The sequence below is a fragment of the Carlito syrichta genome, unplaced genomic scaffold (assembly GCF_000164805.1).
Source record: "Carlito syrichta isolate Samal-C Ts95f unplaced genomic scaffold, Tarsius_syrichta-2.0.1 Scaffold314220, whole genome shotgun sequence".
Classification (NCBI taxonomy): Eukaryota; Metazoa; Chordata; class Mammalia; order Primates; family Tarsiidae; genus Carlito; species Carlito syrichta.
Window position 1 is genome coordinate 714,563 of NW_007258316.1, and position 24,344 is coordinate 738,906.

The 24,344-nt window shown below is 45.0% G+C and overlaps 2 protein-coding genes across 3 annotated transcripts in view; one reads left to right on the forward strand and one right to left on the reverse strand.

The window, feature by feature from the left end:
* The first annotated feature begins 2,570 nt into the window (after positions 1 to 2,570).
* On the forward strand, positions 2,571 to 4,315 carry LOC110596792 (death domain-containing membrane protein NRADD-like). The gene is made up of 4 exons (XM_021719132.1): positions 2,571 to 2,607; positions 3,451 to 3,640; positions 3,760 to 3,902; positions 3,996 to 4,315. Exons 1-4 carry the CDS (start codon positions 2,571 to 2,573, stop codon positions 4,313 to 4,315), a joined length of 690 nt encoding a protein of 229 aa, XP_021574807.1.
* Positions 4,316 to 7,494: 3,179 nt separating this feature from the next.
* Positions 7,495 to 24,344, reverse strand: part of SETD2 (SET domain containing 2) — a 108,038-nt gene continuing 91,188 nt past the window's right edge. For both annotated transcript variants that reach the window (XR_002482721.1, XM_008071233.1), the window contains 3 exons: positions 11,377 to 11,457; positions 8,699 to 8,800; positions 7,495 to 8,324 (listed from right to left, as the gene is read on the reverse strand). Coding sequence is in view for 1 of the 2 variants with exons in the window: in XM_008071233.1 (XP_008069424.1) it covers positions 8,163 to 8,324; positions 8,699 to 8,800; positions 11,377 to 11,457 (345 nt within the window). In the remaining variant the exon portion in view is untranslated. The remainder of the gene's footprint in view (positions 8,325 to 8,698; positions 8,801 to 11,376; positions 11,458 to 24,344) is intronic.

Here is a 24,344-nt window from a genome sequence, read left to right on the forward strand (position 1 = left end):
GGCTGAGGGGCCGCCCCCGACCCGGCCCTGGCCTCTGCGCCGCGGCAGCACTTTTTGCACAGTCTGGGGCGGGGATCTCCAGCTCCCAGGTTCCCGTCCTGGCACCAGGGCCGCCCGTGGCCTTAATTCCTCAAAGCGGTCCTCCTTTTTCCATTCTCGGCAATAAACCTAGCCTAGTTTTGTAACTGCTCCGTCTCCGAGTGTGCGTGTGCGGCGGCGAAGCCCGCTGTGGCCACCGTCCCCGGGACGCGCGGCCTCAGTCTGGGCTGACGTTTCCCCCTGGTCCGTGACCCCCTCTGGGGCTGCTCGCCCCCTCCGCGTGGCCTCCGCTGGCCTGGGACCTCAGTTTCCCGGCCGAACAGCCCCTGTCCCTCGGCTTCCTCCCTGCTGTCTCGCGGCTTCTCCGCTCCCTAGTCCTTCCTCGATCACCTTCCCTTCCCCATTCGCGCACTCCCATTCGCTCACCCCACCCCCGCGACTCGGGCGGCGCCTGGCGAGGCGTGGGTGCGCGTTCCTGCGCGGGGCAGGGCGAGACCGCCAGCGGCCACGCCCCTCCAGCTCGGCCCTGCCTCTTTATCGTCCTCCCCACGGCCTGTGCCGCCCGGTGGCGCTGCTCGGGTCTCGGTAGACCAGAACCCAGCCTCCCCAGGGAGTCCACGTCGCCTTCCCTCCCCGCGGAGTGGACCCATCCTGGCACCCGAGGGGCGGACTCCGCAGGTCAGAAGGAGCTAGGGGCAGGTCCCGGGTCTCTTTTGGGCGGAGGGAACCAAGGGCTGCCTCTGTTCATCTTGAGACCCATGGTCCTCCCTCTGAGCGTTGTGTGTGCTGGGTGCTGGCGTCTGTATTGGGGCGTGAGGTCAGGATAGTGTGGGTGCGAGGGGTGTTGCATTGTGTGTGCGGTTGTTTTTTTTTTTTTGAATTGGAGGCTTACTCTGTTGCCCAGGCTGGAGTGCAGTGGCACTTTCGCTCACGGCCATGGCAGCCTCAACCTACTGGACTCAGGTGATCCTTCCGTCCTAGCCGTCCAAGTAGCTGGAACCACAGGCATGTGCCACCATCCCGGCTGATTTTTTTGATTTACTGTAGAGAAAAGTTCTTGCCATGTTGCTCAGGCTGGTCTCAATCGCCTGAGCTCAGGTAATTCTCTCGTCTTTGCCTCCCAAAGTGCTGGGATTACAGACTGAGACATTGTGCCCGGCTTTTCTTTTTCTTTTTTTTTTTTTTTTTGAGTTGGAGTCTTGCTCCGTCGCCCAGTCTGGAGTGCAGTGGCGTGCTCACCGCCACCCCAGCGTTGACCTGCTGGGCTCCAGTGATCCTTCCACCTCAGCCGTCCAAGTAGCTGGAACTACAGGCGCGGGCTACCATGCTGGGCTGATTTTTTGATATATTGTAGAGATGAGGTCTCCCCAGAGTTGCCCAGGCTGGTCTCAAACCCCTAGATTCAGGCAATCCTCTTGCCTCGGCCTCCCAAATTGCTGGGATCACAGGCTTGAGCCACCACACCCAGTTGTGTGTGCGTATTTTATGGGCCCGGAGATGGGTGGGGATCAGTTCCTATTCCTCAACTTAGGGTAGGTTGGTCTGCTGCTGTGCACTGGTCACAGGCCCACTCTCTAACCAGGATCCCAGAAGGGCCCCTCATGGTGGTAAGTGACACATACCCCACATGTGACAAGGGTCACTACCCATGACCACATCCCAGACCCACTTGGCCATAGCACTAGATTGCTGACTTAGCCATACACATGGGCACATGGTGTGGCGCAGACCAGATTGGGTATGGAGTGGTGGATAGTTTGAGGGCCTTCCCCAGATCTCTTCACCAGGCAAGATCCCTTCTAGACTCAGACCAGGAACCTCTCTTCCCCAGACCCCAGTAAGTGGGTCCCAGCAGATTCAGCCCTGTAGGATCCAGATAGGACTGAGTAGTCATATCCTTTAGGTTTCAGGGCCCCTCAGAATTCCCAGGTGAGACAGGACCAGCCATGCCTTATGTCCTTACTGATCCCACCAAGGTACCATTCTTAGCCCCTGAGCAGGAGAGGGGTGGACACTGGTCCTCAAGGAAGGAGTGGAAGCATAGTCACTGCAGGAAGTCCTGTTTGGGGGCTATAGGATGTTGGGTTCCTGGGCTCAGGCTGAGAAGCCGAGTTCTAGCTGAGATGGAGCCAGAAGGCATGTTTCCTTTATCCTCTCCTACCATCCCTGGACTCAGACCAGGTGTTTGCCAAGGTCTTTAGACAGGTTCCCAGCCTGTCCTTCATCATGAGTTGCATGGTGACCCTTCCAGCTTTGGCCAACTAGGGCCAGCTCTGTCACCTCCACCCCATTCGACACAGGAGGAAACTGGTCCAGCCCTGGAGTGAATCAGGATGGAGTGAGCCAGGAGGGAAGGACAGACTATCTCACCGGACTCCTGACATCAGGGCTGAGGCTCTTCCCCATAACCCTGCACATAGCCCCTTTTGGGGAAGCGGCCTCTCAGCTCCTCTGCCTAGGTGCTGCCTACGACACTCTGACCTCTTCTCAAAGAAGCACAGTTCTAGGGAGCACTACCTACCAGCAGAGCCATGCATCACAACTCCAGCAAAGGCATGGTCTATGTGGGTAAGCATCCCTTGATCCAGATCAGGCTGGAAGGTACCCCAAGTGGGCAGGTCACACCCAAGTTCAGTTATAGGCTCTGAAATCTCTGTTCCTTGTGCCCTGTCTGCACTGGGTTGGGGGGGACAACTGGCTTCCAAGCAGTTTTTACTTTCAGGTTTTTTTTTTGAGTTGGGATCTCACTCTGTCACCCAGGCTGTAGTGCAATGGCACAATCATGGCTCATCACAGCCCTGACCTCCTGGGCTCAGGTGATCCTTCTGCCTCAGTCTCCCAAGTAGCTGGGACTACAGACATGTGCCACCACACCTGGCTAATTTTTTTTGGTAAAGATGAGGTCTCACTATGTTGCTCAGGCTGGTCTCAAACTCCTGGGCTCAGACAATCCTTTTGCATCAGCTTCCCAAAGTGCTGGGATTGCAGGTGTGAGCCACCATGCCTGGCCTTCAGTTCAGCTTTATTTTGCAAAAAAAATTGTAAGACCTCCTGTAGAGACCCTGTGAGGACTACATGAATCAATGTGCTCTCACAGACCAAACTAGGAGGGAGAAACAGGACACACAGTTTAATGCAATGGTAGATAGGAGTTGCAAATGGAGCCACAAAAAGAAGAGATCAAGGAGGGCTTCCCAAAGTAGGAGATTCCTGCCCATTTGTCAGATGGAGAAGGTAGAACAGCAAAAGCAGAAGTCTGAAAGCTTGGGAGAACAGGGTTATCTGGAAAGGGCATGGTATCCAGAATGGCAAGCAAAGAGAAAGCTCTAGGAGTTGAGGATGGAAAGATGATGGGCCAGTTAATGATTAATGCCATAATATAAGCTTGGCTCTCTGTTCTTTCCTCCACAGATAAGACCCTGAGGGGGCAGGACAGGGACAGGGAAGGAGTATGGGTAGAGGCAGGGGGAACCCTGGCCCCCAATACCTCCTCCTCATCCCCCCCTGAGTATCCAGGGACCTCAGGCAGCTTCATCCCTGTCTACTGTGTCCTTCTGGCCACCGTGGTCCTCGGTCTGCTTGCCTACGTGGCCTTCAAGTGGTAGGTGGTCTGGGCGCTGCCCTATGGCACCCGCCCTTCCAATCTGGACTCCCAGCCTGCTCCCTCTCTGCCTTGGTGAGGGCGGGAGCGGGTTGGCAAGTCCTCCCTGCTCCCTACAGCTGGCGCTCACATAAGCAAAGACAGCAGCTGGTCAAAGCTCGGACTGCAGAGCTGGGGGGCCTCAGCAGGGACTCGATGCACAGGAATAGCAGTGTCTTCCCGGACTCTCCTAGTGGTCTGGAGCCCTGCGCCCCCTGCCAGGGTGAGCACCCTTCCCCAGTCTACAGTTCTTTAGCGCTACCTAGCACCACTCCACCACCCAGCCCTTGTGTGACCTCCGTGTCTCCTGCCCCAGGGCCGCATCCTGAGCTTGGCTGCCGACTTTCCCTTCATCTCCCTCGGCAGCAGCAAGAGAAAGTGGAGCAGCTCCTGGAGGTGTCAGGCGAACCTGGCAAGGGTTGGCGGAGCCTGGCAGGCCATCTGGGCTACCAGACTGAGGCTGTGGAGAGGATGGCCCGGGGCCATGTGCCAGGCTACACTTTGCTGAGGGACTGGGCCATCCAAGGCGGCAGCAGCGCCACCCTCAAGGTGCTAGAGGATGCCCTGACTGCCATGGGCCGTGAAGATGTGGTCCAGGCTCTGGGCCCCCCAGCTGAGGGCTGCTCCGTGGTGTGAGTGATGCCTCCATAGCCTGGCCTCTCGGGGAGCCTGCTCTGGTGCTCCCCACCACCCTGTCTCCTTATATACCTTTCCTTTCATGGGCTTCCTGTCATTGCTGGCCTTAGCCTGCTCTGTTTTGGGGAGGAATGCACAAGAACCATCCACCACTCTCTTCCTCTTGCCCTCTCATCCCCTCCAGGACAGGGACAGGATATGGCAGGGGAGTTGGCAATGCGAAATGATCCTGTCCTTCAGATCCTCACTCCACCTCCTCCTATTTAGCCTCAGCTGTTTTTTCTACTTTTGTATCCCATATTAAAGGACTTTGGATTTTTCTGCTGGCTCTATCTGGCTCCTTGGTCCTGTGAGACAGTTGGGTGGCTATGAGGCAGAGGCCCAGAAAAGGGCAGGGATTGGGGGAGGGAGCTTGAGTGTAGGAAGGCCCTTTCCAAGCAGCACTTGGAATGGCAGGCAGTGTGCTCCCATAGGAGATACATGGACTCTGAAGACACAGACTGGAATTAACATTGTGCCTTTGCCATTCACTGGTTATATCATGTTGGGAAGCTATTTTCCCTTGCTATTTTAGCAGCTTCCTTAGCTAGAGAACAGGAAATTAAAATGGCACATTTCTCCCATCCCTAAGACTTCCAGGTTGGTGCAGAGGAACCCTGGGTTTGAGATCATTTTCCTGACTTACGTTGTGACCAGTGTCTAGGGGAGGCTGGAGGCCTGCTCCTGTAGACAGGAGGCAAGAGGCGGGCTGGTCCTAAACAGTTAATCACCAAGATCCTAAGGTCACCTGTAGATGGAAAACAAGGAAAGGTTCTCCTTATAAAACCAAACTCAGGACAAAGAGTTACAAATATGCAGCTGCTGATGTGATTTATACACAAGTCAAGTGGGTCATCGTGGGCAACTCAGGGTAGGGCAGCTGCAGCAGCCAGACCACCTGCACTCCACCTATGTGCCCATCCTGAAGGGACAGCAGATAGGTGGGTTATTTTTGATGGAGGTGCTATAGCAGAGAGGCCCTGCCTAGGTTGTCATCATCCTGCCCTCTACCAGGACCCGGCTTCAGAGGCACAGCCATCCACACTAAGTAGACACGGGTTCCAGTTGTGGTCCAGTGGCTCCCAAGGTAATCCTGTCCCCTTGCTGAAATGAGATGCAGTGGGGATTGGCCACTCTGTGAGAACCTAACTCAGCACAGACTGCAGTTACTGCTACTCTCAGAAAATTTACAGTGTTGCTTGATGCCCTGTAAATCTTTCCCTTAAAATAAAGAAGAGAAGGAAATTTATAGCCACCTTCCTCCTGGGATGACCCTAGGGCAGTAACCCTGAAGGATCAGGAGAGAAAGCAGGGAGGGTGTGCAACCAGCTGCTGCAAACATCCCACCTCGCTTAAGCATGGAGGTTGCCACAGGGCTATTGATTGGGTTGGTAAGGAGTATAAAATCCTGCATTGAATGGCATGAACAGATTCTGGGTTAACTGACACCCCTTATCACCATCTAGGGGATGTGAGCCTGAAGGGTGTGGGAAAGGGGAACATTTTCCTTCTTTTTTTTTTTTTGAGTTGGAGTCTCACTGTTGCCCAGACTGGAGTACAGTGGCACACTCCCGGCCACTGCAGCCTCAACCTGCTGGGCTCTGGCGATCCTTCCGCCTCAGCCTTCCAAGTAGCTGGAACTACAGGCATGCACCACCACATCTGGCTAATTTTTTTTTAATTTATTGTAGAGATGAGGTCTCGCCGAGTTGCCCAGGCGGGTCTCGAACCCGTGGGCTCAGGCAATCCACTCACCTCAGCCTCCCAAAGCGCGGGATTACAGGCTGAGCCACCGAGCCTAGCGGGGAACATATTTTCTTAACAGAGAGGTAAATAACTGAGAATTCCTCTTCAATGATGTCTTATCTGAAAGCTTCCTGGTCACCATACTTTAATGGAAGGCTGCCTAAATATCTTTGGAAAATCTGGAACCTGGAGCCTTGAGTCAAAACCATGATTTTGACTTGTTTGCAAGTAGCAGTGCACTGCAAACCTACTCAAAAGAGAAACATCCCTTTTTAATGTGCTCAAGCATGTTAACTAAACCATTTCTCTGTAACAGACACAGCTCGAAAATGTTAAGAACTTAAGCAAATTACAATATCTCCATTGATATAATAATGTGCTTTAAACAGTTTTGAAGGCTGCAGGATTATGGGAAAACACTTTGCATCTATTGTAGCATGTCTAATGATTATGAGTTTAAAATAAGGATTTTTCTAACAATTCTTTGATACTAGAACATTAGATGGGTTCCCGAACCTCTCTGAGCCTTAGTTTCCTCATCAACAGTGCCAATTCCTGTGCCTTAGGACTGCAAGGATTAAATGAGCACAACCTGAGCTCTAAGTGCTCAGAACAGCACCTAGAAGTGCTCTATCTAGTGCATGCTGTAACTGCTGCCAGACATGCTAAAGATTTGCCACAGCCTACTCTTATTTCCTTCCCAAGGGCACCGCTGCAGTGAACAAAATAACCCTGGTGAGGAACAGACAGGACCAGCCTCTTTGCAAAGATGGGCCCAGTCAGGCCTGAAGCCCTTGGCCCTCCTCAATGCCTAGACAACTGGTCCAACAAGGGCAGGTGGTCCTTCACCAAGTCCTGCATCCTTCAGGAGATGTCCACACTCATCATAAGCTGTGTACTTTTCCTGGGGTTCTCTCCTGTCCTCCCACTAGTGTCCAAGCCCAGTGTTAGGGGACACAGTGGGAGGTCAAAGACCCCAAACATCAATGAACTTTCCAGTGGGCTCAGAAAAATCAAGTCTGGAGGGAAGAGGATTGATGCCTCTTTCCAGCCAGGAGGCATCAAGGGGGAAGATAATTTGACTTTCTCTTGATTGATTTATTAACCAAAGTAAAGAACCTAGGCCTTCAGCACCAAAGAAGGCCTAGGTTCTACTTTCTTTGCTCTAGAATGCATGTGTAAGTTGACCCAACCCCTGAGCACAGCCACAAGATCTCAAGCCTGCCAGTGTCAGTCACCTGGCAAAAGTGCCTCAGTGGGACCTGTGGGAAATAAATCCTGTGAGGAATAAACCCAATCGCAGTGATTAATCTTGATCTTCACAAACCTATGGCTTTTTCCCATGACATTGCTACCCATAAATATGCTTGAATAACTTTCAGGGAAGACACATGCCAAGTTCTTTAACTGATTTTATTTTTTACATAAAAAGTTCAGTAAAAATTGGATAAAGTAAAGTGATTTTAAGCAGTAAATCAATCTTATCAACATAGCACAAGGCTGGCCAAAACCACAAGGCAGCCTGCTTTGGAATATTTACATGATAACAAATTAAACCTTGCAGGAGAAATTAACCCATCCTTACAAAGTCTTCTGTGATCCTAGCATGTAGAGGCTAAAAGCAAAACAAAAACCAAACAGAAACCAGGAAAAAACAAACAAATTATTTTCAATATATTCACATATACATTAAAATATAATACAGATCGTCAGGGTAAGGGGTTGTGGGTAGGGATGCGCATGGGTCTGTGCGCTGACAGCACCACCAAGGAGGAGACCCAGGTTTGAGAGTGGGGTCAGGTCTAGCCAGGGTCATCCCTAAGCCCTTGCGCTTCTGATGGCTTCTAACCACACCCCAACAGCTCACATCTAGGGATTGTTTGTAGATGGAGCTCATTTTTGTGGCTTTCAGTTGACACCCGCAGGTTTGAATTCCCCCCATGGTGACGTGTCATCAGTAGCACAGCACTGACAGTGGGGTGGGGCAGAGAGGCCCACAGAATTTCTTCTTCCCAGAGTCTGTCCTACCTGATCACCCGTCCTCCCATCCTGGCCCCATAAGTCACTCTAATTCAGTGTCCTCTTTGGGTTTGTAAACAGCCCCAAACTTCTGCATGTACTTCTTAATGTACTCCTTGGTTTTGTGTTTCACATTCTCATTGCACTCCAGGTCTTCAGGATTCTTACAGTACTTCAGCTCCTTATTCATAACACCATGAGTCAGCTGTCCAAGGCAAAGGAAGAGAGACCACAGCCACCAATCAGAGTGGAAATGATTTGAAGGGGAGGAAGGCAGGGGTGGTAATCCAGCCTGAAGCTTCAGGGCCCCTCTCACTAGGAACGGAAGTCAGTAAGGGAGTAGTTGGGGCAGGCTGCCCCAACGCAGCTCTGACAAAAGAAGACACTCAGCTCTGATAAAAGTTTCTTAGAGAGCTACTGTTCAAGTAAGGTGCCCTACCTCCACCAAACCTTCCCTCCCTGTTCCTGGGTCCCACGCCCCGGCATGTGGCAAGAAACACCACACTTTCTATGATGAAAGGGGCTTTCTTAGGTCACAGTTTGCCCAGAACATCAACAGACCAGAAGCAAAGGGAGTACCTTGCGAGCTAGATGTTTGAAGTCTTCAGTTGTGGTAATTCTTCCCACTTTGCAGTCAGGTTTCCGGTAGGGGTTCAGGCACTGGACGATAAACTGGGACATCTACAGACAGAGAAAAGAGGACACACTTCTCAACAGTCCAGAGAGGGCAAGCAGTTACGCTGAGGAAATAACCAGAAAAGGTAGCAAGTAGAGCCAGCCAATCCTTCCCCTTTTCCTCTCTCAGGCTGGCTGGTTTGGAAGTGAAATGCCAGTAAGATAGAAGAGAAAAGGATACTGGTTCAGCCTTGAAGAGGGAAAGAGCTCCCTTAGATGGTTCAGCAAGCCTCACTTAGAATGGCATCTGGAGGGTCTCAGCAGCAGGACTTCACTACTTGAGTCCTACAGCAGTCCCAGGTTTCAGCCAATAAATTTTGTGTCATCTGCATATATAGACTGTGGCTGGGTTCTCTGGTCCCTGGAGACACAGTAAAGCACAGCAGTTGTTCCAGAGCTACTAGGAGGCTTAGCAACCCCAGAAATGGTAGGCATTCTGCCACCGAAGGTTACTTAGATTCTAGGTGCTCATCCAGAGCCATGTGAAGCAGATGGAAGCATGGTATGACAACCGGCAGAGGAAGATCGAAGGCAGGATCCTTTCCATTCCATCACGTACAAAGTCCTCCCTGGGCTGTATTGGTAGGGTCTATCCTAGGCAGTGGTTCCCCGAGACTGTAGGCATAGGACCTCTGGAGATAATTTGAGTAGGTAAGATCACAGGGTAGGTAAGATCACAGGGGACAATGGGAACAAAGATGCCAGTAATAGCCATTTCATCAGGGAGCACCTTAAACAGGGTCTACCCATCACTAAAACTCACTGAGGCTTCAAGTGTTCAAAGAATAAGGCTATATTACAAGATAGGCACTGCACAGCTGCTGGTTGGCTGAGCTAAAATGCCAATACTTTTATACAGGGACAGCGAGAAACTAAGTTTTACCCCTGCATAAGCCTTTTACTCAAAGTTTTTCCGTGGCCTCCTGGCCTCCACATTCTCCTCCTCAAACCTATCCTCCCAAATATGGACAGGGATTTCATTACCTCCTGCCTAAAATCCTGCAATAGCTCCCTATAATCCACAGACAAACAGTCCCTATATAAAGAAGCATAGTACTGTCCAGCCTTGTTTTCTATCTTTTTTCTTTGAGTCGGAGTCTCACCGTCACCCAGGCTGAAGTACAGTGGCATGCTCACAGCCACCGCAGCCTAAACCTGCAGGGCTCAGGCAATCCTTCCACCTTAGCCTTCCAAGTAGCTGGAACTACACCACACACAGCTAATCTTTTTATTTATTGTAAAAACGAAGTCTCGCCAAGTTGTCCAGGTTGGTCTTTGCCTGGTCTCAGGCAAACCTCTTACCTTGGTCTCCCAAAGTGTTGAGATTACAAGCATGAGCTACCATGCCCAGTCAGTCTTGTTTTTGACAGTCCTTACAAACTTGTGGTATAGTCCATGGGACTACTTACAACTCCCTAAAAGGGACAGTGCTCTTTCTCACCTCTGTACATTATACTGCCAGAAGTTATGTCCCCTCCTGGCCCTCTGGTGAATTCCTACCCTTCGCTTGAAGAGCACTTCCTGACACTTTGACACTCCAGCTCTATTGGGCATACACTTCAGACAGTTGCCATTACTTATTTACAGGTCTGTTTCCTCTAAAACACCATGAGCCCATTAAATGCATAAAGATTGGTGTTTAGAATCTGGATGCCATGAGGCAGACAAGTTGAGATCTTTTTTTTTTTTTTTTTTTTTTGTGAGTTGGAGTCTCACTCTGTCGCCCAGACTGGAGTGCAGTGGTCGCTCCTGGTCACTGCAGCCTCGACCTGCTGGGCTCCGGCGATCCTTCTGCCTCAGCCTTCCAAGTAGCCGGAATTACAGGCATGCGCTACCACGCCCGGCTGAATTTTCGATTTATTGTAGAGATGAGGTCTCGCTGCCCAGGCGGGTCTCGAACCCGCGGGCTCAGGCAATCCACTCACCTCAGCCTCCCAAAGGTGTGGGATTACAGGCTGAGCCACCGAGCCCGGCTGAAGTTGAGATCTTGATGGCTAGAAACATACTTCCAGTAGCATAAAGATTCTCCCAATCCCTTGAGAATCAGGCAGTCACCAAATGAGATATCACAGAAAGAGAACTTGACTTTGAGCCAAAAGACCTAAATTGAAGTCTTTTGTCTAGAACTTTCCTTCTCTGAACCATAAGAGTTCTTTCATCTGGATAAGAGGAATGACAATCTCTGCCTTGCCTACTTCAGAGGCTATTGTGGGGACTAAATGAGATAATGAATATGAAAGTGCATACCCAGTTGCAAAAGACAATACCAATGTGTCACTATAAAATTACACAATCAAATCACAGAAGCAAGGGGAATACCCAAAGACAAGGCAACCTAACATCACATATGGTCTTCCTTTGCCATAGATGCTACAGAAAGCCAAAAGTGAAACTGGTGAATGAGGTCTGCAAAGGGGTTCCTGTCAAGTTAAGTTCTCAATGGAAAAAGCAGCACTTCAGTAAGACACACCAGCTAAACCTTGTGTACCTACCTATCTTGGGGTGAGGCAGATGCTGTGCATACTTAGGACAAAGAAGGGGAAATGTTCAGGAGCTTAGTGCCCATATTCATCAAACCTTACCTCTTTTCTGAACACTTCTTTGCTTTTCTTAGCCAGCTCACTGGAGGTGTCTGCTTCTGCTGTCTTGGGCTTTTTTGAGGTCTAAAAATGGAAGAGAAAACATACAGTGCTACCATGAGAAGTCAGTTCAGTGATGTCCTGCTGTCCCAGAACCCCCCTTTCTTTTCCCCAGTTGGGAAACCTGTCTCTTGGTATTAGAATTCATTTAGAAGCCCTAACTCAGGTGCATGGCCTGCAGTCAACCTGGCTGCTGTGTTTCAAATTCAGTCATCTGGCTCTGGCCTCTTTCTTATAAATCAAATTCCAAGTTTCTACTCTGAGTCAAAGTTACATCAAAGATGTAGGTATGCACATTTCAGTTGTTTCAGAGTCATTCTATGTAGAGGAACATGCTGCATGACGTGGACCACTCATGTCCCTGGACTGAGCTTCAGCTCCCTACTGCACTACTGAATGAAGCCTGGGCAAGATTAACTTGACCTCTCCTAGCTCTGATATTCTAGGATCCCAGAACAAAGGTAAAAAGCTCTGTTCTGAAGACCCTTGGATACTTATCATGTTTACTCCAAAGGCAGAGTTGGCTAGACTGTAGAAGATAGTCTCAGCATGCAGGAGGGGCCCCTTAAATGTTGGTATCTTCAGTTTGGGAATGGAAAGACTACAGAGATATCATCAAGATATTAGGGGTGAGGAGAACAGTATCATCCAAGCCAGTGAACAAATGAGTAGATGCTAAGACACAGAAGATACCCTGTCCCAAGCTGGAAAATGATGACAGTCTGGGACATTCCCTTCTAGCACTGCTAGAGGAAGGTTCCAAGATTCCCCTAACCAGGCACTGCCAAGAGGTGATAGATTGGTAGCCCTCCTATTCAGAGCACCGGCAGGGCATTCCGCCCCCCGCCCACTACACATACACACCTCTGCCCACACTAGCCATCAGGCCTCTTCCCAGTAGGTTTTTCTCTATGGAAAAGAATAATCATGAGCATTCTTCTTTTATTTATACAAGTTATTTCAGATGGGTTTAGAAACTATAGTGGGTGTTACAGGTACTTCAGACTTTTGCCAAAGGCTTAGAGCAGAGGAATGTTTCTATCCTCCATCTGGTTCTGCTTCCTCCATATCCATAAACAGTATGAAGCCTCTGATGCTAAAGAAACTGTTTAACTCTCTCTGCTCTGAACTGGCTCCAGAGAAAGGTGGTATTCCCTCAGTTTGGGACTGTTACAAATTAGCTTTGTCATAAACACTTATATTTTCCATTTTTCTACTTTCTTCCTGTGGCTGTGGGAGCATGGTGGCGGGGATCGGGGGCAGGGGCGGAATGGGGTGCTGAAGGGTAGAGGAAAAAGAATAGATAGATCCAACCTCTGTTTTTAGGAAACAAAACAAATCTCAAAACCCTATTTTCAAATGTTTTGCTTTGGGATTTTGTGATTATTTCTTCCCCTCAGTTATAGTGTGGGTGTGTTCCACAATAAGACCTCAGGTAGCAAGAAATCAAGAATTATTTGAATAAGCCAAGGAGACTTCATTACATCCCCAGTTGTTCTCTCGTACATCTCAGAAGTGAACAGCAGCAGCAATGAGTACAGAAAGCCCCTTCAGATATGGTAACCATTTCAAGGATCCTGATCCTGTGGAAGAGGCCAGGTTCTCAGTAAGAGTACTGTGTAAATAGGAATGTCCTACTTCCCTCTGAATACAGTATGTGTTCAGAAAGCTAAATAAATCCAATGCATATTTAATAATTTTCTAATTTAATCTCTGACTTGAGTTTGGTAGGTGGGGAGGGCAGGGGTGGAATGGGGCTTTAAAAATATAGTTATAGAGCACAATCCACTGAGCTCTATCTAGGAGCTCTCTTGGTCCTTTTGAATGCTGTGCAATCAGGATTGAGAAAGGAAATGTATAAATGAAAGGTCCTCACATTTACATCATGGAAATCATGAGCCAAAATGAAGTACTCTTGGAAGTACTGAAATTCATGTACCCTCTCTTCTTGCAGTCTGCAAATGGCATGGGAAATAATTTCAGAAACTAGCTAATGCTTACTGAAGTCCAATGTCCAGCAAAGGTATCAGAGTCAGAACTGAGGACAGCACATTGTTGTTGACACAAAAAACCTTGGGACTCCCACCTTCATTCCAAAAAGTTCCATTTATTTTTTGACTTGCTTACTTTTGTTTTAAACTTTTAATTTTTTATTTTAAAGATGTGGGTACAGTTCAGGGTTAAGTATACAAATGTTCATTATATAGGTGCCCTTGTTGATGAGGTGTGCCCCCCACTTCCCCAGGGAGATTCCCACTACTGCCAATCCCGCTTCCCTGCCCCCTTCTCGAAAAAGTTCCATTTAAATAAAAAAAAGAAAAATTTTTTTTTTCCAGATTCTCACTCTGTTGCCCAGGCTGGAGTATAGTGGCATGCTCACGGCCACCACATCCTCAACCTGCTGGGCTCAGGCAATCCTTCTGCCTCAGCCTTCCAAGTGGCTGGAACCACAGGCACGTACCACCACATCTGGCTAATTTTTTAAAAAATTTATTGCAGAGATGAGGTCTCACCAGGCTAGTCTCGAACCCGTAGGCTCAGACAATCCTCTTGTCTCTGTCTCCCAAAGTGCTGGGATTACAAGCCTGAGCCACGCATCCAGCTACCATTTAAATAAAATTCTAGTATTTCTAACAACGCATACACTTCTAAAACTAAGTGTTATTAATCTCTCCAAATGCATATTGCCAATTAGAAAGCCTTTAGCACCAGAAAAGAGAGACTGGACCAATCATCACCAAAACATAACAGGGTATTTCACGGGGTAGGGAGTATATACCTATGCAGCAAGTGGCCTCACTGAGATTTGAGGAAACCACCAGAAAGCAGAGTGGGTAATCTGGTATATAAAAAAAGAAAGTGTTCCCACGTCCTCAGTAATAATCAATTTGCATCTTCTCAATGATGGGTCATCAGTCAATGAAAGATTTTGGTGGCAACCTATGTGAGGCAGTGGCCAGATGAGAGTACACAATAAAATGAGCAAAGGGCATGGCAGAAAACCAGAGCTTATTGCCTTTAGAAGCTGTTCCGGCTGTCCTCCTCCATCTGTGGCACATTTGGATTCCTTGAGAATCTGGTCTGAATGACAAGGGAGGCCTTTGTCATTACACAAGGTGAGGTTTGAGCCCTTTAGCTTAGGTGGCAATGGCCTTAAGATTATTGGGCAGTTTGGGTAACCACACACAGTCTGTATAACACAACAAATGCAAAATCTATCCTTTATTATACAGACAATGACCATGAAATAAAGCCTCTGTGACTTGGGACCAAGGGTTAAGGCCTGAGTTACATAAATGAGTCTTGACAAAGGGAGAGCAGGATATACCCAACTAATCTTTCTCTCTCCCTGAATTTAATTAACTACTCTTTGGAACATGAAATGTAAAACATCATTCAATGGTGAACTATATCTTTTGTGGCAGCATGAATCCAGAAGCAGAAGCTGAGCTATCAAAAACACTATCAGAAGATTCAATCTAAGTTCTACAGCATACAAACCTGCATACATCAATTAAAAGGTTAAGAAAGATTCAAGAAAACGTAGTACAGTTGGCTGCATCCACAGGTTCAACCAACCACAGATAGAAAATATGTGGGAAAAATATTTGGAAAAAAAAAGAATACTACAACAAGAAAAATAATAAATAAAAAACAATATAGTGTAAAAACAACTTACATAGCATTTACACTGAATTAGGTATTATCTGTAATGTAAAGATGCTATAAAGTATAAGGGAGAAGGTGTATAGGCTATATGCAAACACTGTTGTCATTTTACATGAGACTTGAACATCCTTAGACACTGATATCTGGGGTGGGGGGGAGGTCCTGAAACCAATCCCTCATAGATACAGAGGGACCACTATAATATATCTCAAGATAGTCTTCTTTTGGTTGATTTTACTCAAAATACTTTAGGCTTCATGAATCTGGATGTCTATATCTCTCCCAAAACTTGGGACATTTTCACATTATTTCTTTTTAAAAAATATGTATATGTTTTGTTTTGTTTTTTTCTGAGGAGTCTTTCTATGCTGCCCAGGTTGGTCTCAAAATCACAGGTTCAAGTGATCCTCCTACCTCAGCTTCTCAAGTAACTGGGACTAAGGCATTAGTCACTCTGCCTAGCGACGTTACTTCTTTAATTAATTATTCTGCCCCTTTCTCTTTTTCTTCTGGAACTCCCATAATTCACATATTCATTACCTTGATGGTGCCCCATAAGTATCTTGTGCTTCATTCTTTGTTCTTTTTATTTCTCTAATTGGTTAATTTCAAATGACCTATGAATTCACTGACCTATGAGTTCATATCTTTGAGTTCACTGTTCTTTCTTCTGCAAGATCCAGTCTGCTGTTAATGCTCTCATTAAATTTTTCAGTTCTTCGTCTTCAGGATTTCTTTTTTATGACTTCTACTCTTTTATTAAACATCTTAATTTGTTCATGCATTGTTTTCCTGATTTTTTCAGTTGTCCATGTTCTCTTGCCTCTCATTGAGTTTCTTTATGATGATTATTTTGAATTCTTTGTCAGGTAATTCAGAGGCCTCTATTTCTTTGGGGTCAGCTTTATTAGTTTCCTTTGGTGGTGTCATGTTTCCCTAATACTTTGCTAGCTATGCAGCCCTACAGTGATGTCTGTGCATTTGCAGGGCAAACACCTTTCCACATCCATAGGTTTTGGTATCTGCAGGTACCCCTGGAACCAACCCCCATGGATACAGATACATGGGGTTATATTCTGATAAACCCTTCGTAGGTTGAAAATATAAAGTGACAGTGTATCTTTGACTTAGAATAATTTTAACGTATCATGATAGGTTTATCCAGATGTAATTCTATTGTAAGTTGAGGAGTGAACTGAATACACACCATCTTCTACTATTGTAAAGTCGAAAAATCATAAACGGCACCATCTGCTCTTTTAGAATTGCTAGCACCTTTGATAGTAGAATGACAAAATAATTTTTTTCACTGGGTAGCTCTGGACAAGGCACTCAGTTACACATTAATTTGTCCAAAAAAGGCAGGGAGTGGTAGAAAGTAGGAAGACAGGAACAAAAAGATCTCTAAGGCACATTCTCGCAATAGTGTTTCAAAAATCTGACTGGATTATACATAGGCTCCATCAGTTCCTAAGGTCCAAAGCTATATCTTGGAACCAGCAGATCTCCTACTCTGTGCATCTGGTCTTACATAGAGTATAGCCTGGGGGTTTCTCTCTGGCCCCTCAGCTGATGATCCGGTTGTGTTAACTGGGCAACTTAACCATCTGCTCTGCAGAGATCTGGGTTCTGGATTCTAATAATACCCTCTCAAATGTGATTTCCTAGTTCCCTCTCCATTACCAGGGAATGATTTTGCATGGAATCATTTTTCAAATTGCCAAGTCCAAAATTGGGAACATCAATTGAAAAAAGCTCTTGGCCCCTGATCTCAACCTCTGCAACTCCCTCAATTCAGCACATACTCTACAACACTAAACATAGTTAGAGGACACCTATTATACCTTGTGATTGAATGTTAATCAAAAGCCAAGAGGCAGCAGTAAGTAAACTGTTGTCTTTCAATTGTGCAAGCAGTCAGCTATGATTCAGGCATGGGCTCTCAAAGGAACAATTTAACTTTACACTTAACACATGATGGATAGAGAGTACAAGAGCAGGGAACAAAAATGGAGGAAAACAGAGAAGGAAAATTCTTACAATGTTTAGTCTCATCATCAAAGGCTTTTACTATCATACAGCACTCTTCAAATAATTATCTGCCCATTACACATTGTCCCTATGTCATTTCAAATAAGTCTATATTCCCAATTTACTTAGATTTGACTGTCTACCAGTTATTGCTATCCTGAATCCTGCAAGGAGCTCAAATTTCACAAGGAACTTATTTCCACACCTCCTCCTCATTTTCCTTCATTACATAGGCTGAATGATGGGATCTTATCCACCTAAACTAAAAATGAGGGTAGTAAACCATCCTTCCTCTTCCTTACCCACATGTTCACTAATGAATACTGACTGTTGCCTCTCAAATGTCTTTGACTTTCCAACATCTTCACTCTAATCTTCCGTTTCCAAGCTCACCTTTTCGGCCAGGTGCAGTGGCTCATGCCTGTAATACCAGCACTTTGGGAGGCTGAGGTGAAAGGACTGCCTGAGCCCAGAGGTTCAAGACCAGCCTGGGCAACTTGACAAGATCTCGTCTCCCCACTCCCCCCCAAAAAGAAGAAGAAGAAATAAATAAATAGCCTGTCCACCAACTTGTGCTTCTTGTCCTGACAGATTAACTGTTAATGGAGTAGCCCTCTCAGCATTAAAAACTAGAAAACTAGATAAAATACATGAAACAACAGCTTTTCCACACTGGACATTAGGTAACACTGAACTATAATCCTGACAAAAGAAAAAAAATGAGCTAAACCCTATGATTACCTTGGCTTTCTGCCTAGAAGCATTTAGTAGATTCTGGTGCAGGGAGGAAAACCATATTATGGAGGTCTCAGTGAGCTAAGGAGATAGAGACTGGAATTCAGAGTGCCTGTGATGAGCTATAAACTAATAATTTCCAGAGTTTACAAAAGGCTGGGGGATGTGTGCACTTCCACCAGTAAGGGAAGAAAACTCCATAATAACCTGGGCCACTCAGTGGAGATTCCAGAAAGGCCACACCTTAGAAGTTACCCTAGAGAAATAAACTACTCTGAATCCAACCTCACACAAAGATTAAAAACAAGCCTCTAAAGAATCAACCTGATCCAAAGTAACTTGACTGGCTATCAGAACAAAGATCAACACTCTCTAATAGAAAATTTAAAAATTCTGAAATTCAATAACGTAATGGTCAAAATGTCCAATGTTCAGCTGAAAATTACTAAACACACGATACAGGAAAATGTTAATCCAATAACTACAAGAAAAATCATTTAGTAGAAGCATGTCTAGAAATAAAAGTAAGGATGAAATTAGCAGTCAACTATAAAACAGCTATTATATAAGTGTTCAAGGATATAAAGGAAAACATAAACATAGTCAATAACATTCCTGACTACCTTCCTCTGTCACTGAGCATTCCTAGTAGGCAGTGGATTAAGCAGCACTGGTAGCTGTGGATCATATGGAGAACCATCATTGGCTGAGCATACCCTATCTGACTGTGGGGCAGAAGGGTAGCCACGTTGCAGTGCACAGGCAGACGCCTTTGAGGCCTTGAAGGCAGCCAACACTTCTAAGTTCCCCCCACAGATCTATTGTAGACCATCTCAATCATCTCAATGCTACCAAGAAATAGTCCTAACTCTGAGCCATCACCCTTTGATTTTATAAACCACAGTGCTCTCCTGTTTTTACCCTATCATGGAACTGAAAAACTGCAGCTTCTATAAAAATGTGACCCTTTTGCTGGGCATGGTGGCTCACACCTGTAATCCTAACACTTTGGGAGGACTGCATGAGCCAGGAGTTCAAGACTAGCCTGGACAACATAGCAACAACTTGTCTCCACAAAAAAACAAACAATTAGACAGGTGTGGTGGCAGGTGTCTGTAGTCACAGCTACTTGAGAGGTTGAAGCAGGATCATCTGACTCCAGGAGTTTAAGACTGCGGTGAACCATGACTGTGTTACTGTACTCCATTCAGCCTGGGTAACAGACCTGACTCAAAAAAAAAAGTGAGACTTTGGACCAGTGTCTGATTAAAACAAACATGATCATAGTGGCCTGCATATAGACTATTTGGGGCTCTAGACATCCTAATACCTAAACATATAATCACCATCCTACTGTTTGTCTTTCTCTTTAGCCTAACAGGATAATAACCAGTATTTCCTGGGTAACAGATGATAAAAAATATATTTTGGGTGAAAGCTGCAATAAAGGTACAAGCTATGACCTAGAGTTTTTGCTTAAGATGAGATATCTGCCGGGCACATTGGCTCAAGCCTATAATCCCAGCACTTGTGGAGGTGGAGGTGAGAGAATTTTCTGAGTCCAGCGTTCAAGAACAGCCTGGACAACTTGGCAAGATCGCATCTCAACAGTAAATAAAAAATTAACTGGGTGTGGCGGCGTGCACCTACAGTTCCAGCTACTAGGAAGGCTGTGGTGGAAGGATCACCTGAGCCCAGCAGGTCAAGGCTGCAGTGGCTATGAGCGTGCCACTGCAATTCAGCCTGGGTGACAGTAAGGCTCCAACTCAAAAAAATAAAAAAGAATGAGATAACCGATTGGGACTTTATCATGCAACTTTAGTTTGCTTACCTTAAGTCAAGAACAGTTGCCTACACTTAAATGAGCTTTTTCAGTTAAACATAGTCCTAAAAATGGCATTTTCTTCTGGGACTTGACTACTAAAAGTAGACATTTAATTGCAGCAAAAAATATTTACCTGAACTTTTTAAAAAGAGAAATTAAAACTATCAAAAAATAAATAAATTAAAAAAAATTTTTTTGAGTCGGGGACTCCCTCTGTCTCTCAGGCTGGAGAACAATGACACAATCATGGCCACCACAGCCTCAACCTCCTGGGCTCAGGTGATCCTTCTGCCTCCGCTTTCCAAGTAGCTAGAACCACAGGCCTGCACCACCACAGCAACTAATTTTTTAATTTATTGTAGAGACAAGGTCTTGCCAAGCTGCCCAGGTGGGTCTCAAACCTCTGGGCTCAGGCAATTCTCTTGCCTCCACCTGCCAAAGTGCTGGGATTACAGGTGTGAGTCACCACACCCAGCCTAATTTTTTTGATTTATTGTAGAAATGAGGTCTTGCCATGTTGCCCAGGCTGGTATCAAATTCCTGCACTCAGGTAATTCTCTCACCTTGGCTTCTCAAAGTGCTGAGAGTACAGGCATGAGCCACCGTGCCTGGCCGCAAATTAAAATTTTAGAGCTGAAAAATACAATTGAAATTTTAAAATGAATGTAGCTAATTGGATACAGCAGAAGGTAAAATCAGTGAACTTTAAAAAGAGGGCAACAGAAACTATACAAATTGAAGCACAAGGAGAAAAGAGCTGAAAATTTTTTGACAGAGATTTAGTGGGACTGTGAGACAGTGCGATAGGTATGTAATTGGAGTCCCAGGTAAAGGGGTGATAGTACAAAACATATACTTGAAAAAAATAATGACTAAAATATTTCTAGATTTGATGAAAACTACTAACTCACTGATCTGAATAGTGCAAAATATCACAAACAGATTAAACACAAAACAAAATCAAGGATATCACAATCAAACTGCTAAAAACCATTTATAGAAGACAAAAATATGAAATATGGGGGAGAACAAAGGTAAAAATTATATTCTCTCTCTCTCTCTCTCATTTTTTTTTTGAGTTGGAGCCTCGTTCTGTCGCCCAGACTGGAGTGCAGTGACCGCTCCCGGCCACCGCAGCCTTGACCTGCTGGGCTCCAGCGATCCTTCTGCCTCAGCCTTCCAAGTAGCTGGAACTACAGGCATGCGCTACCACGACCGGCTAATTTTTTGATTTATTGTAGAGATGAGGTCTCACCAAGTTGCCCAGGTGGGTCTCGAACCCGCAGGCTCAGGCAATCCACTGACCTCAGCCTCCCAAGGTGCGGGATTACAGGCTGAGCCACCGAGCCCGGCTTCTCTCTCTCATTTTAAGACAGGGTCTTAAATTCCTGGGCTCTAACAATCCTCCCACCACAGCCTCCCAAGTAGCTAGGATTACAAGCATACAACACCACACTGCTAGAATTATATTCTTAATAAAAACAATTATAGCTATTATTACATTTTTTAAGAGTTGAAAGGGGAGAAAATATCAACTTAGAATTCTATATCCATGAGCCAGGCATGGTGGCACATGCCTTTAGTCCCAGCTACTCAGGAGGCTGAGATAGGAGGATCACTTGAGCCCAGGAGATAGAGGCTGCAGTGAGCTATGATTGTACCACTGCGCACTCCAGCCTGGGTGACAGAGTGAGACTAACCAAAAAAAAAAAAAAGAGAGAGAGAGAGAGAAAGAGAATTCTATATCCAGTGAAAATATTCTTCAAAATAAAAGTAGGAATCTGGCAGTTTCTTAAAAAACTAAGTATGCTCTTATTATATGGTCCAGGAATTGTGCTCCTTGGTATGTACTGAAATGGACTGAAAACTTAAATCTACACAAAAACCTGTACATGGATGTTTTCAGTACTTTATTCATAACTTCCAAAACTTGAAAGCAATCAAGATGTCTTTCAGTAAGTGAGTGAATAAATAAACTGAGATATACTCAGACAATGGACTATTTCTCAGTGTTAAAACAAAATGAGCTATCAAATCATAAAAAGACATGATGTAATCTTAAATGCATAATGCTAAGTGAGTGAATCCAATATGAAAAGGCTACCTTCTACATGGTTCCAAATATATGACATTCTGGAAGAGACAAAATTATGGAGATATAAAAACATCAAGCTGGGCATGGTGGCTCATGCCTATAATCCCAGCACTTTGGGAGGTGGAGGTGAGAGGATTGCCTGAACCCATGAGTTTGAGACCGGACTGGGCAACATGGCAAGACCTCATCTCTAAAATAAATAATAAAAAAAAGATTAACTGGTAATGGTGGCACATGCCTGTAGTTTCAGCTACTTGGAAGGATCACCTGAGGTGGAAGGATCACCTGAGCCCAAGTAGGTGGAGGCTGTGGTGGCTGGGAGCGTGCCACTGCACTCCAGTCTGGGCAACAGAGTGAGACTCTGACTCCAAAAAAAAAAAAAAAACCAGCAATTATCAGGGACTGGGGAGGAGGGAAGGAAGGATAAACAAGGAGAGGCACAAAGGATTTCTGGGCAGTGACACTATTCTGCTTCATACTATGATGGTGGATACACACCATGATACGTTTGTTAAAACCCATAGATGTACGCCAAAAGTGAATCATGATGTAAATTATGAACTTGGGTAATAACGATGTGTCAGTGTAGATTCATCAATTCTAACAAATGTACCAATTGGTGCATTGACTGATGTTGACAGAGGTGGAAGCTGTGTATGTGTGGTGGCAGGGGATATATGGAAACTCTCTTTACTTTCTGCTTAGTTTTGCTGTGGCAAGATAGAACTCAAATTGCTCTAAAAATAAAAACTATTTTTTTAAAAAAGGGGTGTGATAAATGCCTTTTTTCAGGCAAAGGGAAGCTGAAAGAATTAATCATCAGTAGATTTGAAATACTAGAAATATTGAAGAAAATTCTTCAGGCTAAAGGAAAATGATTAAAGATAGAAACTCAAATCTACATAAGAGAATGAAGAATGCTGGAAATGGTAAATGAACTTTAATACAAGTTTTAAAATTTCTTTAACAGACTGTTTAGGCCAGGCATGGTGGCTCACGCTTATAATTCCAGCACTTTGGGAGGCTGAGGTGAGAGGATTGCCTGAGCCCACGGGTTCGAGATCAGCCTGGACAATTTGGCAAGACCTCATCTCTACAATTAAAAAAAAAAAAATTAGTCAGGTGTAGTGGTACATGCCTGTAGTTCCAGCTACTTGGAAAGCTAAGGTGGAAGGATCACCTGAGCCCAGCAGGTCAAGGCTGCAGTGGCCGTGAGTGTGGCCCTATACTTCTGCCTGGGCAACAGAGTGAAACTCCAACTCAAATAAACAAACAAACCAAAAAACCCAGACTGTTTAAAGCAAAAACAGTAATACATTCTGGGGTTCATAACATCATGAAAAAAATAAATAAAAGATGACAATGAAAACATAGTGGAGAGGAGAGAGCAAAATATAAGTAGGTACTTACAATTATAGAAAAAGTAAATTATACTACAATTATAGAAAAATGGTATATTATAGACCGGTAGATTGTAATAAGAAATATGCATATTGTAAACCATACAACAGTGGTTAACAAACTTTTAGGTTTTCAGGATCCCTTTACACTCTTAAAACACTGAAGACCCCAAAGAGCTGTTATTCATATGAGTTATGTCTATCAAAAATTTTCACATTAGTACTTAAATTCAAACTGATAAAAAATTAGTATTTATTTAAAAATAACATCAACAAATCCATTATGTTAATATTGGTAATATAATTTTTTGTGAAAAATAACTTTTCCAAAACTAAAGAAATTTATTTAGGAGTGGCACAGTTTTACATTTTGGAAATCTCTTTAATGTCTCACTTAATTGAGACATTAACGAAATTTCCAAAATGTGAAACTCATTTTCTTCTGCATTTGAACACGTCATGTACCCTCTGGAAAATTCCAAGGTACACTTGTGAATGTATGAAAGTGACAACAGCATATAATTTTTTAGTATTATTAAAATAGTTTTGACCATGTGGCTTCCTTCAAAGGGTTACCCCTAGAGGTTCCCACACCAAACTTTGAGCTACTGCCTTAGAACAACCACTAAAACAATAAGTAAGACAAAGAGGTATGGCTAATAAGCCAATAGAAAAGAAAAAAATAGAATACTTAAAAAAAAAAACAAACCCACATCAATCTAAAAGAAAATAGAAAAAGAACAAAAATTCGAAAAAAATATTAACAAGAAGGTAGATAAACTTAGCTCTACAGAAACATTTTACTAAATGTCAACAGGTTAAACAAAACAATTAAGGTCAGGTTCAAGCACGGTGGCTCTCACCTGTAATCCCAGCATTTTGGGAGGCCAAGGTGGAGGGACTGCTTGAGAGCAGGAGTTCAAGATAAGCCTGGGCAAGATAGCGAGACTCCATCTCTAAAATAAAATTTTAAAAAAGAATAAATAAAAATAAAATTGAAAAAATACTTTAAAAAGGCAGAGACTATCAAAGTCATGTGTACTGAAAAGGTGTCATTATAAAACCCGTAAGACTCTGGATTGCTTTGCGCAAGTGCTTACCAATAATTTTGTTTGTCATATCTCATTTCCAAATTCTAGAGCTTGAAGACATAAGC